This window comes from Poromitra crassiceps (assembly GCF_964638095.1).
Source record: "Poromitra crassiceps genome assembly, chromosome: 3".
In the NCBI taxonomy this organism is placed as follows: domain Eukaryota; kingdom Metazoa; phylum Chordata; class Actinopteri; order Beryciformes; family Melamphaidae; genus Poromitra; species Poromitra crassiceps.
Genome location: NC_139625.1, coordinates 2,858,940 through 2,875,284, shown reverse-complemented (window position 1 = coordinate 2,875,284; position 16,345 = coordinate 2,858,940). Strand labels below are relative to the sequence as shown.

Genomic DNA, 16,345 nt, shown 5'->3' with positions numbered 1-16,345 from the left:
GATGTGTGGATAGTTAGGAGAGACAGGTGAAACTTTCTGACAGCTCCTCACAGCAAAGTCTGTTCACCTCGTTTTTTATTTTGTTTATTATTACAGGCATTAATGGCAGCATACAAACAACAAGTCTGTTTTTTTTTTCTGTTATCACCATCGCTATTTTGTAATGGAATAAAACGACAATAAGGCCGTTACGTTGTCAGCTGCAGGACGGTATGTCAACAATATGGCGCTGTCCAGGGTTAGCGAATAATGTAGACTATTTATAAAAAGGTATTTATTTACTCTTACAAAATTATTTCCTAATTAAAGTCAACCACACTAAGATGTATGAGTCATTAAAATACTTAAATCGCTTACAAAATAGTTACAAATTTAATTAAATGACATGATTTTCAGGTAGCACATTTTTCCAAAATGGACATACAGTATTTTGGTATTTAATATACATTATTTAATAACAAGCTGCGGAGTCCAATAACGATGGTGTGGCTTCGACAGCGTCAAGTTTTGCTTATGCCACTAGGAGCTGATGACATCATCACGATGACACTCAAGTGGCATTGCTGATGACACCATCACCGATGACATCACTCACTGATGGTGTCCCGGTAGTGCAGTGGTAAAAGCCCAAACACACACTTTACACAGTCATTGACATCATTATGACATCACAATAAATTATGACATCACAAGGTGCTATAGAAGGGAGTGTGTGAGCTGCACTAGCAGCAGCAGAGGGCAAAAACAGGTTACTTTTAGAGACACATTCTTGGTATAGGGCTCCTCAAAGAGGTTCTCTTGACATGGAGTGGAAACAACTCCACAACAAGCAGACCACCATGCATCCCATGGAGCTAGCCAGGAGGAAGCTGGAGGTGTGTGATGCAGAGAAGGCCGGCATCCGACGGACCTACAAGTACCTGCTGTCCGAACACGGCTCGTGTCCGGTCCTGGTGTTGCACGAGGACCAGATAGAGGCAAATAAGAACGCACTCATACTGAAGGCCCTCAAGAACGCCATGGCAAAAAGCAGATTCGGGAAGCCTAAGACAAACAAGGACTATGAGTTCCTCTGCCGAGAGAATGAAGACCTCCGCAGGAACCTGAAGGAGAACTCCATGAAACTGGAGGCATGTGAGAGAGAGAAGATGGCCCTCCAGGGAGAACGTGAGCTGACCACTAACTCTCAGAGGGACACGGGAGAGTTCCTCTGCAGGGAAAACCAGGACCTCCGCAAAGAAATAGAGGAACTCAAAGAAAGGCTCCATAACACCGACGAGCTGGCAGAGAAACTTGAGACATATCAGTTGAAGACGATTGACCAGGTCCAGGTGATACTGGACCAGAGGCTTCTCCTGAGGAAAATGGGCCACTGCAGAAAAGAGCTTTCCACCAAGCTGAAGGCAGAGGAGGAGGAGAAGCACTTCATGGTCATTAAAAAGAGGATCTGGGAGATGAAGCATGCACACTGGCAAGAGGTCCAAACTCTGGAGAAAGAGATTGCCTCACAGAAGGAGGAGAAAGATGCCATGCTCCTGGATATGGAAGCACTCAAACGAAAAATGGAGGAAATGGTCAAGAAAGAAGACGAGCAGATGAAGCATGCATGCTCGCAGGAAGTCCCTATTGCCACACAGGAGGAGAAAGAGGCCACCCAGGAAATGGCCACGAAAGACCACGAGCAGACCATGAGGGTCGAGGCGATGGAGGAGCTGGTGATCAGGCAGAAACAACAGAATGAGGAGAAGGAGAAGGCAGAGGAGGCCTTGACCAGCCACAATCTTTCTGGAGAGAGAGATCGAACAGAGGTGGCAGAACTCCACAAAAAGTCCAAGAAGAGGAGATTTCTACATTTTTTTAACCCAAAGAGGAAGGAGAAGAAAAAGAACTAGAGAGAGGGCACTCGGTAGAGTGCATACCTCCAACAACTCCATTGCCACGCTTTAAGCCAGTAGCAATGGAAAGTTAATCAGTTCTTTATTTTTCTTCGATTTCCCCTCCATTTTTCTCCCCTATTCGGTTGTTAAGACTGACGACAGACGTTCACCCGCGTCACCTCCGGGGCCAAGCGGCACCGCTCCTCATTCGCCTCATTCAAAACAACTAAGGCGGATCCCGTGAATCTTTTTTAGATATCTTTTTATAAATATTTCTTTAACTTAACATAACTTTTTATAGATCATCTTTTTAGACTTAGCGCCAAACTTTGTTTTTCTACATACTTTCTCCGAATTGTAACTTACCTTATTAACTACAGCCATTTCCTCTTCTCTTTCTCATCGCAAGGAAAGTGGTAGAATGACAGTTCAATTGTTTTTTTTGTCTCAGATCTATTCAAACAACGAGGGACACAGCACTGCGGCATATTGACAACGCAGAGAGGCTTGGCGCTTGGACCCGGAAGTCGTATTGTCGGGAGGTCATAGGTCACAGCTTAACAAGATAATTGTACCTGACCAATTTCCCCCCCTGCTGCCTTGGTCGCTGCTCCACCCTCTGCCGATCTGCGGAGAGCCGTAGACTAGCACCATGCTTCCTCCGAGACATGCGCCAGCCCTCGCGTTGGTAGGTATCTACCGCTACATGATGCCCACCACCAGTCCGTTCTTTCTGAGTGATTATTTGATTTTGGGCACTTTCATGTGCTTAGTATGATTTGTTACACCACTATACTTTTTTTCTCACTTTGCAATCATTTATTTTTATCTTACTTTTATACTGTTTGATGTTGGAATGTCATCATTTTCACCTTGTCCCCAATACAGAGTTTTGATTTTTGGTCTTGTAATTCTCCAGAAAAATAAAATAAATCATATTTAAATGAAGTACACTTTCAGATATTTTCTTAATACAAAATATCTGAATAGTATTTCCCTTGATATTGTTGCCATTACCATCAGATCAGACAATTTGCAGGATGATAAAGTTTTGTCAAACTTTTTTGATTTGATCTTGTGACACTGTAGTGACACTGGACTTCATGGATGCCAGGGAGGAAGACTCACATTTTGATCACCAGAAATGTAGGAAATGTCCCCATGTATACCCCTGAGTAAGAGAATATTTTTTATTCCATGTCAATACCAAACTAGAACAGTGCACTCGGTGGAGTGCAGATCTCCGCCAGGCCCGCATTTTCCCCCAAGCTGACCCATAGACCATGTGTGTGACGAGACATCGCCTGAATGCAATGTGTTAGTGAGTGTTCTCATACTGAGATGCTATTGTAAATCATAATGTTATTGTTATTGTCTGCTTTTATTTGAGTGTTTTGTTTATGCATTCATGATGGGTTTATTTTTATGTCTTGTAACCCACGTATATTTATGTGTTTTTGTCAAGTCTGTTATTGTGCCTTTGTGTTAGAATAACTGTTTAGTTTTTTTTGATTAGGGGATGCGGTTACGCGATGAAGGGTGGGATTGGGGTTTCTCGAGGTCAGTGTGACTGAGTGTATTCCTGTGAATATGTTTTCATAACACTGGGCCAAATAATGACTCTCCTGTGACATGGTGAAGCTGATGAATCTGCGACGGTGCAGGGTGGAGGGGTGCGCGTTGACAGCGGCATGAAGTTTGAGCAGACTAGAGTGGATAGAGAGACATTTAAAACGACAACAGGGCGACGATTGGCTACCATGGAGGTGTGTCGCTATGCTATTGGATAGAAGTGAGCAGCTGATGTGAGCAGCTGATGCCTCGATTAACGCTCCGGGTGAAAGATAGCAAGGAAATTATGAGTGAGCGAGCATAAGAGATGTGAGAGGCCGGATGATATGAGAAGTGAATTTATCATAGCATGAAAAAGATAAGTCTTTCTGACTGAACCTCTGTGAACTACATTTAATACATCATGCTACATTCAAAACAATCCTCCACAGTTCTAACTCATGTTGCTTAAATCATTTCACGTAGTCCATTATTTATTATTACTTTACTAAAAGAGACTTAAAGCTACTCAAAGCTACATTAGCCTACTCATCAGCAGTAGAATAATTCAACCTGTTGCTCTAACTCAGTCCCAGTGAAACAAGCAGCACAATGTTCCTAAAGCATAGCTTTTTTAAATAGGGAGGAGGATTCAGAACCATCTATTGAGCCCCGGTAGAACCATGCCTGATAGAACCATGCCTGTTAGAACCATGCCTCTATTGAGCCTCAGTAGAACCATGCCCGGGAGAACCATGCCTCTATTGAGCTCTGGTAGAACCATGCCTCTATTGAGCTCTGGTAGAACCATGCCTGGTAGAACCATGCCTCTATGGAGCCCAGGTAGAACCATGCCTCTAAGGAACCCCGGTAGAACCATGCCTCTATGGAGCCCAGGCAGAACCATGCCCGGTAGAACCATGCCTCTATTGAGCTCTGGTAGAACCATGCCTGGTAGAACCATGCCTCTATGGAGCCCAGGCAGAACCATGCCTCTATTGAGCTCTGGTAGAACCATGCCTGGTAGAACCATGCCTCTATTGAGCTCTGGTAGAACCATGCCTCTATTGAGCTCTGGTAGAACCATGCCCGGTAGAACCATGCCTCTATGGAGCCCAGGCAGAACCATGCCCGGTAGAACCATGCCTCTATGGAGCCCCGGTAGATTGGCATAAAACATTTGTTTCCGCTTTGAACCCGAAATGAGACTTTCATTACAAGATGCTCATTTCCGCCTCTTCACGGGAACATCTTCTGATCTGAAAAGTATATTTATACAATACTTTATACCATTCACTGCTAAACTCCCCAATGTGTCCCCCCCTACCTCTGACATTTCACAGAACACAATACAAGGTCACCATTGTTTTATTTTCACACTGAATATAGAACAAGTCCCAGCATGACTAGATGATTACTTTATTCAGATTTGTCCCAACACAGGTTTTGTAGCAGCATTAATACATCCGGCTCTTGGCTGCCTACCACTTCCCCTCCCGTTTTTCCTTTTTTTTTGTTGCAGCACGGCGAGGGTGCCGATGAATAATTGAACAGTCCGCGGTCCAAATGTCACAGCAGGGAAAATTGTTTGCGCCGGCTGGTAATTAGAATTTCATTGTTTGTTATGTAGGTTTGAAATTCCTGTCATTCCACATTCCACCTTATCTTGAAGATGGCAGATGTGTCGGCGGCGCTCGTCTATCTGGGGAGACGTTAAGGCAGAGATGGAGAGATGGCATCACGCACAATACTGTACATTCACCCATTCAGCATCTTCTGTATCACTGCTGCTCTGTATTCCCACACGCACACGCGCACACATACACACGCACACACACACACACACACACACACACACACCATAGACTGTAACAAAATGGACCAACTGAGTGTGACGTCAGCCGTTGGCTTCTGAAGGGCTGTTTTGAAGCCTGAAGGTTTGATGGTCACTAGAACACCCTAAGCCCCACAGTCATCGAGTGTGTTATAAGTCGTGTTTCCATTACCGTCAGAAATGCGCAAAATCTAAATATCGCAATAGAAATTGGGTAATGGAAACACGTAAATTTCGAAAAACCTCCCAAATATCGCAAAACGTTTTTGCGCTCTCATGAGGTGGTTTTTCAGACGTGTCGATATAGCAGTTTATCGCAAAAGTGTAATGGAAACAGTTTTTTCGCATTAGCACGTCATGTGACCCATTCTGCTTTGGAAAAGCAGCAAAAAATGAGGAAGAAACGGTTCGATAAGCCGTGGCAAAACCTCCGCAGCAATGGAAAACTTTGAAGCAACGCTAGCAGAAAGACGAGTGTTATGCAAAATAAATATAAAATAGATAATGTTTAATGGCAGAAATCGGTCCATGGTGACAGGCTGCCTGTGTGCGCGCATTTGGCACAGCGCGAGATAAGGGATGAAAAGCAAGCACACACCGGTGCGGTGCGTGCTCCTGACTGAAGTGAATACAGTGACTGTGAGTAATACATTACACACGTTATAATTATAATAGCTACACAAAATTGTGATTATTGACCAAATCAGCCTTTTCCCCCCTCCATCTCTAAATCGGACCAGTTGTAGGCTATTAGGCTATTAGGCTTTTTTCCTCTGCCTGTCGCGCTCACTGCATTCACCGCAGCCAGCAACATTTTGCGACTCATTTTATTTTGAATTGATAATCAGGCTCGTTGCGTTGTAACTTTATGTTGTGATTTGCATTGACCATTGGTTGGATTTGAGCATGCAGGGGACGGGATATGGGGCAGATCCACTGTGGCAGGCAGCTGCTGGTAGGCTAATGGGAATTGCATTCAGGTGACCAAACGCAACTTCAATGGAAACGCCTACAAGTCGCAATTGTACATTGTCGAAGTTGTAGAAATATCGCAATTATTTTGCGAAAAACTGTAATGGAAACACAGCTATAGATGATGTCATATGAGTAGACAAACACAATCCATCAACTGAGCATGCAAACGTCCCCGACTGAGGATGTAATGTCCCACAATCCTCGAGTGGTGGCCAGTGGTGACTGGTGATGTCATACAACACATACCCACTGATGCTGTCATAGACATTGTGACATGCATCCAACATTGTGACATCACTGATCAGTGATGTCTTATACTATGTCATTAGTGATGTCACTTAAGCAATTGTTGTGTCATCAAAGATGTATGACAGAGGGGCATCCCGGTGGCTCACCCAGTAGAGTGCGCACACCACCAAGGCTTAGTCATATCATATGCGTGGCCGACGCGGGTTCAAATCTGACCAGTGGTCCTTTGCCACATGTCCCCTCTGTCATCAATCATTCTGTCCAAACGTTCACCAATCTAATCTCATCATGACAGCCTAGGCTATATTTTGCTAGCCGAATCGCCGATGCGTTTAGAACATTATTCTCACTTTGTAGTCTTGCTATTCACCTTATGTTCAGACCTTACAGTGGGCCAAATTCTTCCGGGTCCTGTTAACACTTCCGGCGGTCATGGCGCAAAATAAGAGAGTTGTTTTTGTCACGGACAGTGCAGGGGGTAAAATAAAGAACGTAGCCTACTACTTTGAGCTCGGTACACAGCAAGCAAGCGACTATCCACTGTTAGCCAGGTCAGATAACGTTATCGTCGACAATGACGAGCACTTTCTTGTAAAACATACCTGGACTCCAACAAAGAAAGCTTCAGATAGTTTTCTCTCCTCCGAGCGCTCGAGCCACTAACGTCAATAAGACCCGCAGACGTTAACCTAATTCCCTGGAATGCGAGACTTAACGAGCCAGTTACATGGCGTTGCATTCTTAGACATTGCCGTTTGCTTTTATTTGGTATGTTACATACAATTGGCTAAATTATTAGTTAATTCAGAGTTAGATGATATTGGAGCAGCCAGCCATTTTTTTTATTTAATTTTTAGCCGGAAGTTTTGTCACGACCACACAACCGGTTCAAATGGGCGTGGCTACATGAGGTGAATAGTGTAGCGTATTAATGTTTGATGTATTTAAACTGCCGTGGAACCTCATTGACGCTTCAAAATGGAAACAGGTTGGGAGTACGCATCAGAACACTCTTGGTGTGTGTTCGGCCGTTTAAAACAATGGGTGGACTTCAAAAGGCGAGCGTCTGACGCTCCCTGTGCGTTTTGGGCTTCACTCTCTCTCTCTCGCTCTGTCTCTACCTCACTCTCTCTCACCTGCTCTCTCTCTCTCTCTGTCTCTCCCTCACTCTCACCTGCTCTCTCTCTCTCACTCTGTCTCTCCCTCACTCTCACCTGCTCTCTCTCTCTCTCGCTCTGTCTCTCCCTCACTATCTCACCTGCTCTCTCTCTCTATCTCTGTCTCTCCCTCACTATCTCACCTGCTCTCTCTCTCTATCTCTGTCTCTCCCTCACTCTCTCACCTGCTCTCTCTCTCTCGCTCTGTCTCTCCCTCACTCTCTCACCTGCTCTCTCTCTCTCGCTCTGTCTCTACCTCACTCTCACCTGCTCTCTCTCTCTCTGTCTCTCCCTCACTCTCACCTGCTCTCTCTCTCTCACTCTGTCTCTCCCTCACTCTCACCTGCTCTCTCTCTCTCGCTCTGTCTCTCCCTCACTCTCTCACCTGCTCTCTCTCTCTCGCTCTGTCTCTCCCTCACTCTCTCACCTGCTCTCTCTCTCTCTCGCTCTGTCTCTCCCTCACTATCTCACCTGCTCTCTCTCTCTATCTCTGTCTCTACCTCACTCTCTCACCTGCTCTCTCTCTCTCTGTCTCTCCCTCACTCTCTCACCTGCTCTCTCTCTCTCTGTCTCTACCTCACTCTCTCACCTGCTCTCTCTCTCTCTATGTCTCTCCCTCACTCTCACCCTCTCGCTCTGTCTCTACCTCACTCTCTCACCTGCTCTCTCTCTCTCTCTCTCTCTGTCTCTACCTCACTCTCTCACCTGCTCTCTCTCTCTCTGTCTCTACCTCACTCTCTCACCTGCTCTCTCTCTCTCTGTCTCTACCTCACTCTCTCACCTGCTCTCTCTCTCTCTCTGTCTCTCCCTCACTCTCACTCTCTCACCTGCTCTCTCTCTCTCTCGCTCTGTCTCTCCCTCACTCTCTCACCTGCTCTCTCTCTCTCTGTCTCTCCCTCACTCTCTCACCTGCTCTCTCTCTCTCTCTCTCTGTCGTATACCTCACTCTCTCCCCTGCTCTCTCTCTCTCTCCCTCACTCGCTCACCTGCTCTCTCTCTCTCTCTCTCTCTGTCTCTCCCTCACTCTCTCACCTGCTCTCTCTCTCTCTCTCTGTCTCTCCCTCACTCTCTCACCTGATCTCTCTCACTCTGTCTCTACCTCACTCTCTCACCTGCTCTCTCTCTCTGTCTCTACCTCACTCTCTCACCTGCTGCAGGAACACAGGCTCTCAGCCTCTCCTCTCAGCAGCCACTTAGCTGATACTTTCTTTGTTTTGACTCTTTGTTTTGACATGTTTTTCATGCCTTTGAGTTTTGTTGTAAGTGCTTACTGGCTAAATAATGGCTGCGGTGCCATTATTTTCCTTGCTTTCTGGAAGTATATATGCATCAAATGACAATTTAAGATTTCATAGAGAGAAATAGCCTCGGTCTGCTTTTCTAACCGAGGGCATACGTGCTGTTGTCAACACAGTCTCTGTGGAGGGACTTGCCAGCACATGTGTCCACAAGGTCGCAGAAATGACAAAGAAAACAACCAAAATTAAACATGTTAAAGAACTGCAAAAATATATCCGTCTTAGCTGCTAATCACAGTTATTTTCTAATCCCTTGCACTCTCTGTGTCACATCTCTTCATTTATCTTTCTGTCATTTTTGTCTTGTTGTTTTTCTCTCTCTCTCTCTCTGTCTCTCTTGATCTCTCTATCCTTCCATCTCTCCCACCATCCCTCTCTTTGTTCTCTCCATCAGTGGGAGACGGAGTTAAGTGCAGCTGTGGGCCAAATTGCCCAGTGATTGGCTCTCACTTACTCCTGCCTCCCCAGTGCATTTGAAATCAGTGATTTGCAGCCAAGCCAGTCTGAATCAACGCTCCGCTATAAAAGAAATGCTTTCAAGGGAAGAGAGTGTGTGTGGGGGTTAAGATTTACGTGTCTTTTTCTGCTAAGCCCACTCCTATCTTTACTATATAGTTGCAGTCATCACCGCCGCTCTCCGTCTATACACCTCGCCTCAAGAGAGAGCCTGTAAAAGCCATCTAGTTGATATCCAAATTGCTCTTTCAAAAGTTTTCCAGACTCCCCCCGCACCTCCTTCTTCTGTCAAATAAGCCTGAACTGAGTGAGCCTGGATCCCTAACCCTTTCCATGTGTGCCCCCCCCCCCCCCCCCCCCCCCCCCCTGCAGACGCCCTGAACACGAGGAACCGCCAGGTGATGTGCACCACACTGAAGGTCCTGCAGCATTTGGTGGTGTCTGGAGACATGGTGGGACAGGCCATGGTGCCCTACTACAGACAGATACTCCCCATCTTCAACATCTTCAAGAACATGAACAGTGAGTCCAAGTCCACGCAAGAAATGCTGAGACGGTGTGAGCAGATGGTGTGTCAGCAGTGTGTCTGTGCGCTTGTGAGCGATCGGGCGTGGTGCAAAGCTTGTCCCTGTGTTATGAATGATCCCCGTGTGCTACGTAGCACTAGCTTGTCCCTGTGTTATAAATGATCCCCGTGTGCTACGTAGCACTAGCTTGTCCCTGTGTTATAAATGATCCCCGTGTGCTACGTAGCACTATAGCTTGTCCCTGTGTTATAAATGATCCCCGTGTGCTACGTAGCACTATAGCTTGTCCCTGTGTTATAAATGATCCCCGTGTGCTACGTAGCACTAGCTTGTCCCTGTGTTATAAATGATCCCCGTGTGCTACGTAGCACTATAGCTTGTCCCTGTGTTATAAATGATCCCCGTGTGCTACGTAGCACTATAGCTTGTCCCTGTGTTATAAATGATCCCCGTGTGCTACGTAGCACTATAGCTTGTCAATGTGTTATAAATGATCCCCGTGTGCTACGTAGCACTATAGCTTGTCCCTGTGTTATAAATGATCCCCGTGTGCTACGTAGCACTAGCTTGTCCCTGTGTTATAAATGATCCCCGTGTGCTACGTAGCACTATAGCTTGTCCCTGTGTTATGAATGATCCCCGTGTGCTACGTAGCACTATAGCTTGTCCCTGTGTTATAAATGATCCCCGTGTGCTACGTAGCACTAGCTTGTCCCTGTGTTATAAATGATCCCCGTGTGCTACGTAGCACTATAGCTTGTCCCTGTGTTATAAATGATCCCCGTGTGCTACGTAGCACTATAGCTTGTCCCTGTGTTATGAATGATCCCCGTGTGCTACGTAGCACTAGCTTGTCCCTGTGTTATGAATGATCCCCGTGTGCTACGTAGCACTAGCTTGTCCCTGTGTTATAAATGATCCCCGTGTGCTACGTAGCACTAGCTTGTCCCTGTGTTATAAATGATCCCCGTGTGCTACGTAGCACTATAGCTTGTCCCTGTGTTATAAATGATCCCCGTGTGCTACGTAGCACTAGCTTGTCCCTGTGTTATAAATGATCCCCGTGTGCTACGTAGCACTAGCTTGTCCCTGTGTTATAAATGATCCCCGTGTGCTACGTAGCACTAGCTTGTCCCTGTGTTATAAATGATCCCCGTGTGCTACGTAGCACTATAGCTTGTCCCTGTGTTATAAATGATCCCCGTGTGCTACGTAGCACTAGCTTGTCCCTGTGTTATAAATGATCCCCGTGTGCTACGTAGCACTAGCTTGTCCCTGTGTTATAAATGATCCTTGTGTGCTACGTAGCACTAGCAGTGCTACTGCTTATCTGGTCACAGTGATTTGGCCAGCAGAAAACATTCCTCCTTCCTCAGAAACGCAATCATATTTGTTCATGGTAAGCCTGTGCTACTGCTGAGGTCCATAGAGCTGTTACATTCTTTGCATCCCTATGCAAAGGTGTAGACTGCGTGTGCGTGTGTGTGTGCGTGTGTGTGCGTGTGTGTGCGTGTGTGTGTGTGTGTGTGTGTGTGTGTGTGTGTGACCTCCAGACAGAAAGCATCTTGTTTTCCACTCATTCTTTCCTCTCTGGATCCCTTGTATGCAACCTGTCCCCGAGTCCGTTTTCCTCCCTCTGCTTAAACATCCTCTCGACAGAGTAGCTCCCTTTTCTCCTTTCTGCTGTCAGTCAGGCTGCATTGTGCGGCCTGCTGAGGAGGAGACTGTGTCCTTGCTCTCCCTCTGAAAGCCTCCACCTGGGTGACACACCAGGACCTGGGTGAGACACCAGGACCTGGTGTCACCCAGGTCCTGGTGTCACCCAGGTGTCACCCAGGACCTGGGTGACACCAGGACCTGGGTGACACCAGGACCTGGTGTCTCACCCAGGTCCTGGTGTGTCACCCAGGTCCTGGTGTGTCACCCAGGTCCTGGGTGACACCTGGGTGACACAAGGACCTGGGTGACACCAGGACCCGGGGACAGATTGTCCTCAGATAGGCAGGGCGCTTTGTGCAGCAGTGTCAAAACACTTAGCAAGGTCTGACATGATGTGTGGACCCATTGAAGGCTTAGAGGCTCAGCCAATCCCAGACACCACTCCCCACAGTCAGTGGGATGTGAAGAGTGACATTGTGAATCAATCACTTAAACACAGGCAAAACAGGAGAAAACACAAGGCCTTAGTCTCTTAATCAATATCCAATTTGAATCTCTTGTCTCTTTAATTCGCTTACATTATCTGTTCCTATTTTCTGGGGACAAAAAAAAAAGAGAGAGCAGAAAGAGATAGTGGAGGAAGACAAAGGAAGGGAGAGAAAAGCCTGCCTTATTAGTGCACAGCCTTATGCAAATCTCCTCTGTAAATTAGCTGTCAAATCAATCCCCTAAACCGCTTTGAAGCAAGGGGGTTCTCCGCCGCAGCACAGGCTCAGCGGTTGGCCAGAGAACCCCGGCAGGAATAGTTTATCTCTGCCTGGTAGTTACCGTGCCTGCCTGCCCACTTGTCTGTCTTCCTCTGGCGAGCGTCGATGAACCCTGTGCCAACCGCTCACCTGGCAGACCTACCTGCTGTTCACCTCCATGGACTGCACCTCTAACAGAGAGACCGCTCTGGACCACACAGCTGCCAATGCACACGCCCCAGCATGCTAACCATGGACACTAGGGTTTCTAGTTCTGCAACCTATAGGCACCTAGTTAAGTGATTCTGAACCCCAAGTTAGAATATTATGACTTTAGAAATGTAGCTTGTTTCAGAGAATGCGTTTAGATTCTTAAGTGTGGCAACAATCACCTCAGGGTGTCGGTTTAGGACACTTATCGAAGTCCAGGTGATGGTGTGGGAAAGGAGGGTGCAGAGTCCAGGAGTTCAGTTGACTGCTCAATGCTAAAGTAGTGTACAGTACAGTAGTATGGGTGCGCGGGGTACTCAAATCTCTGGAAGTTGGCTCTTAGGTCGTCTGGCAACTTAGCTGAGAGGCGAGATACCTGCTTGAGGGTGTACTCCCACGAATCTCCGGAGGTTGGCTCTTAGGTCGTATGATGAGTTGTCTAAAAGGCGAGCTGAGGTACTGTATATGTGAGGGAATGCGCCTTAACGCTTTCAGACTCAAGCTCTTCATCAGACATGTCTGAGAACTTGACACTGGAAAATGGTCTTTTACTGTCTTTTGCATATGTCCTTCACTCTTCTCTCTTCTGCTGCTGTTGCTGTTGTAGACACCTGGATTCCCCCACTGGGATAAAGGTTTCGATCAATCAATCAATTAATCACTGAAACGGAGCCCTCCACAATCCTGGAGATACGATGGCGGGCAGCTGAACATGTTAGGCTGAAGTGGTCGCATGAATCCGTCTCGAAGCACCATGACGGCAGGCTTGCTGTGGGAAACTGATCTGATCTCAACATCCGAGCCGTCGTCCTCCTCGTCGTCAGGAAGGGACCGGCGCCGGAGGCTGACCACGCTGGATCTTCTGGATGGGCTGAGTAGGTCTTGTCTCTGGGGTTCAAACCTGGAGATATAGCTACACTTGGCCCAAATGTGCGCCGGGTCATTGGCTCCGAGGTGGACTCCTCTCCGACAGAGCGTCCTCAGCAGACCGATGCCTTTGTCCCTGCTCCTCCAGTGTCTCTGCTCCCACTGGTTCAGCAGGATGTTGAGGTACCTCGGACAGTCGAAGAAGCGGAGGTAGCGCGAGGACGACGGCGATGGGAATACACGCTCAAAGTCTCCTCTGCGTCTCAACTCGTCTTCGCTCTCCGCCAGGACGCGCACGTCCTCTGGGGTCAAAACGTCCAACACTGACGAGAAGGGGTCCTGGTCTGTGAAGCACTGTCTGACGTAAAACCCACGTTTGACCTTCTCATCACTAGACAGTTCCACTCTACTCCGCCCTCCACACAGACTGCTGGAGGAGCTGAGCATCACCTCTCTCTGGGGCAGGAGAAACCCAGCGAGGTTCAGCAGGTCTCTGATCATTTGGCCTTTAATGGAGACGTCCAGCGCCGTTTTGGTGTGCAGGCTGGGCGATATGTTAACCTCCAGCAGCCACGGTTTGAGGTTCTCGTCCAGCATGATGTCGAAGCCGAACAGCTCATGGCAGCTGTACGCTGAGCGGACGTCCATCTTTAGCAGGGTGTTGACGTACGGGTCGGACGCGATGATGGTTTTGATGACAATGTCTTTAATCTTCTCCCAGAGCAGAGCCGTGTTGATTTCCTTAGAGCCCAGGTACTCCCACAAGGCTTTCAGAGCCCATTTGTGTCCCTGGCAGGCTTTGTCATCACTGTTGCTCTGGTACCCGGAGTTTTTCTTGTTGATGCTGTAGTTGGTCAGGTGCACAAACTTGTTACTCAGATTCTTCATGGAAGAGGAATACTTACAGCTGGCAAAGCGGACCAGTCCGTCAGAGAAGATGTAAATTCGCAGCGGGTCGTACGACGTCACGTAAACGTAGATCCGCAGGTCGAACTTATTCCCACCGATGAGGTAGGGCTTGTGAAGATACTTCTGGACCAGCAGCGATTTCTTGTGGGGGATCTGGCTCCATTTGTGGATAACCTGGATACCGATTCCTCTGGCTGAGGCAGGAGGTTTGATAATCCATTTCTGCCTGGAGCCTCCGTCCTCCCAGGCCTTGCGGAGCAGCTTGATGTCCTGAGGCAGGATGAAGGAGCGGGGGAAGAAGCTGAACTCTCCCTTGCCAAAGTGAGCCTGCATCTTCGACAGGTTACGCCACAGCCGGTCCTTCCTGCCGATCTGGAACGAGCCGGGGAAGTGGTTCAGCTTCTGGTACTCTCTGATGGCCCTGAAGCTATGTGACTTCATGTGGTTTCCCCAGCAGCCCAACCATTCATGGCTTCTCTTGGTGGCTTTGAAGTGCGAGCGTGCGATGGTGTGTTTGACAATGTTGGGAGTGACGCTGCTCATCTTCCATCTCAGCAGCCGCCTCTGCTCTGGAGGCAACATCTCCACTCTCTCACTGGCGGTGCTGAAGTAGAGCGTGGAGGGGAAGAACGGGAACAAACTGCGAACCAGCGCCTGCCTCTCCTCTCGCTCATCCTCCATGGTCTCCTCGATACCGGACAGAACAGACGACATGCCGGTGATGGAGGAACAGTCTGAAACATTATCGCCACTACAGGCATTCTCCAGCTCATCAGGAAACGCATCGTCGCCTCCATCCTCTATAGCTAAAAACTCCGGTGAGGGTGAGAAAGAGGATGAGGAGGATGAAGGTGGCAACAATGCGGGCCGTCCCTGCTTGGTCAGATGGATGGCAGAGATCTGGTTGGTTACAGAGCCCACTGAGGCTCCTGTAGGACCGAAGGTCACGTCTTGGGCAGCATCCATTTCCGTGGGCTGCTGTCCCTGAGTGGCACTTGCACTGGCACCGGGCAGGTTTGGCTGGGGACAGGCAGACGGAGAGGCACTAGCTGTTGGATAACTGGTTCTTCTGGATATGGACTTGTGACAGATGTGACATAAAATCATACTTGCTAACTAACTGCTTTCCGTTCTACTTGTTGACTGAATTGTCACTGGCGCTGTAGCACCACTACCTCTTGAGGGAAGAGCTCTGCTTCTCACATTTACCAACCCTATTTATACTGCCCCCAGGGTAGGGTTGATGTCATCACTGATTATGTCACAATGGAAGATACCATTATTAGAAATATAGGGCGGCGTACCCGTGGTGTGGCGGTAACCCACAATTGCTCAACTGAGCATGCTCAGAACACCACCCAACGCCCTATTATAGTAGTAATATAAGATTGTAATTGCTTGAGTGACATCACTGATGACAACACTCACTGACACATCACAATTGCAATGTCTATGACATCTTCAGTGGGTATGACATCATCAGTCACCACTGGCCACCGCTCGACAATGATGACGATGACATCATCACGCTGCCCACCACTCGACGATTGTGGGGCATAACATTGTCGATAGTTATGACATCATGACATCATCATCAGTGATTTACGACCTCATCAGTGATGCCATTGCACAAGAGCTGTATTTGGTCTACGACTCCATGTAAAATGTATTGCTGTAATGATGTCATAGCAACATGAGTTATACACAACGTGCGTGCAATCATCATTTTACGTAGACCATAAAATATTGCTCCATACTTACATAGGTAAGATGATGTCATAGCAGAAAAAAACTTGACCTGTTGCACCTTCCTCATGCACATAATCCCCCCGACACACACAAATAAACACACGCACGCACGCACACAGGCAAAATGTGTCAACTGTGCAATACCCGAGCTATCCCGAAGCTGTGTCTCAATATCTGTGCAATTTCTGTCCCATAGCTTTGCTTAGATCGATAAACAACGGTGCAATATCTGACTTATAACCTTGTTTATAATCTAGTCCAGTGGTTCTCAAATGGGGGTC

General features: G+C 47.5%; 1 protein-coding gene and 1 pseudogene across 2 annotated transcripts in view; one reads left to right on the top strand and one right to left on the bottom strand.

Moving 5' to 3' along the window:
• The window catches only part of pacrg (PARK2 co-regulated), a gene marked incomplete at both ends in the record, with an annotated part of 488,123 nt that overhangs the window by 263,036 nt on the left and 208,742 nt on the right, over positions 1-16,345 (top strand). The window contains one exon of the mRNA XM_083634299.1: positions 9,770-9,919. Within this exon, the coding sequence (XP_083490425.1) occupies positions 9,770-9,919 (150 nt within the window). The remainder of the gene's footprint in view (positions 1-9,769; positions 9,920-16,345) is intronic.
• LOC310773812 (tubulin monoglutamylase TTLL4 pseudogene) lies at positions 13,194-15,281 on the bottom strand (annotated as a pseudogene). The gene has a single exon. The product of its transcript is annotated as a tubulin monoglutamylase TTLL4 pseudogene (transcript).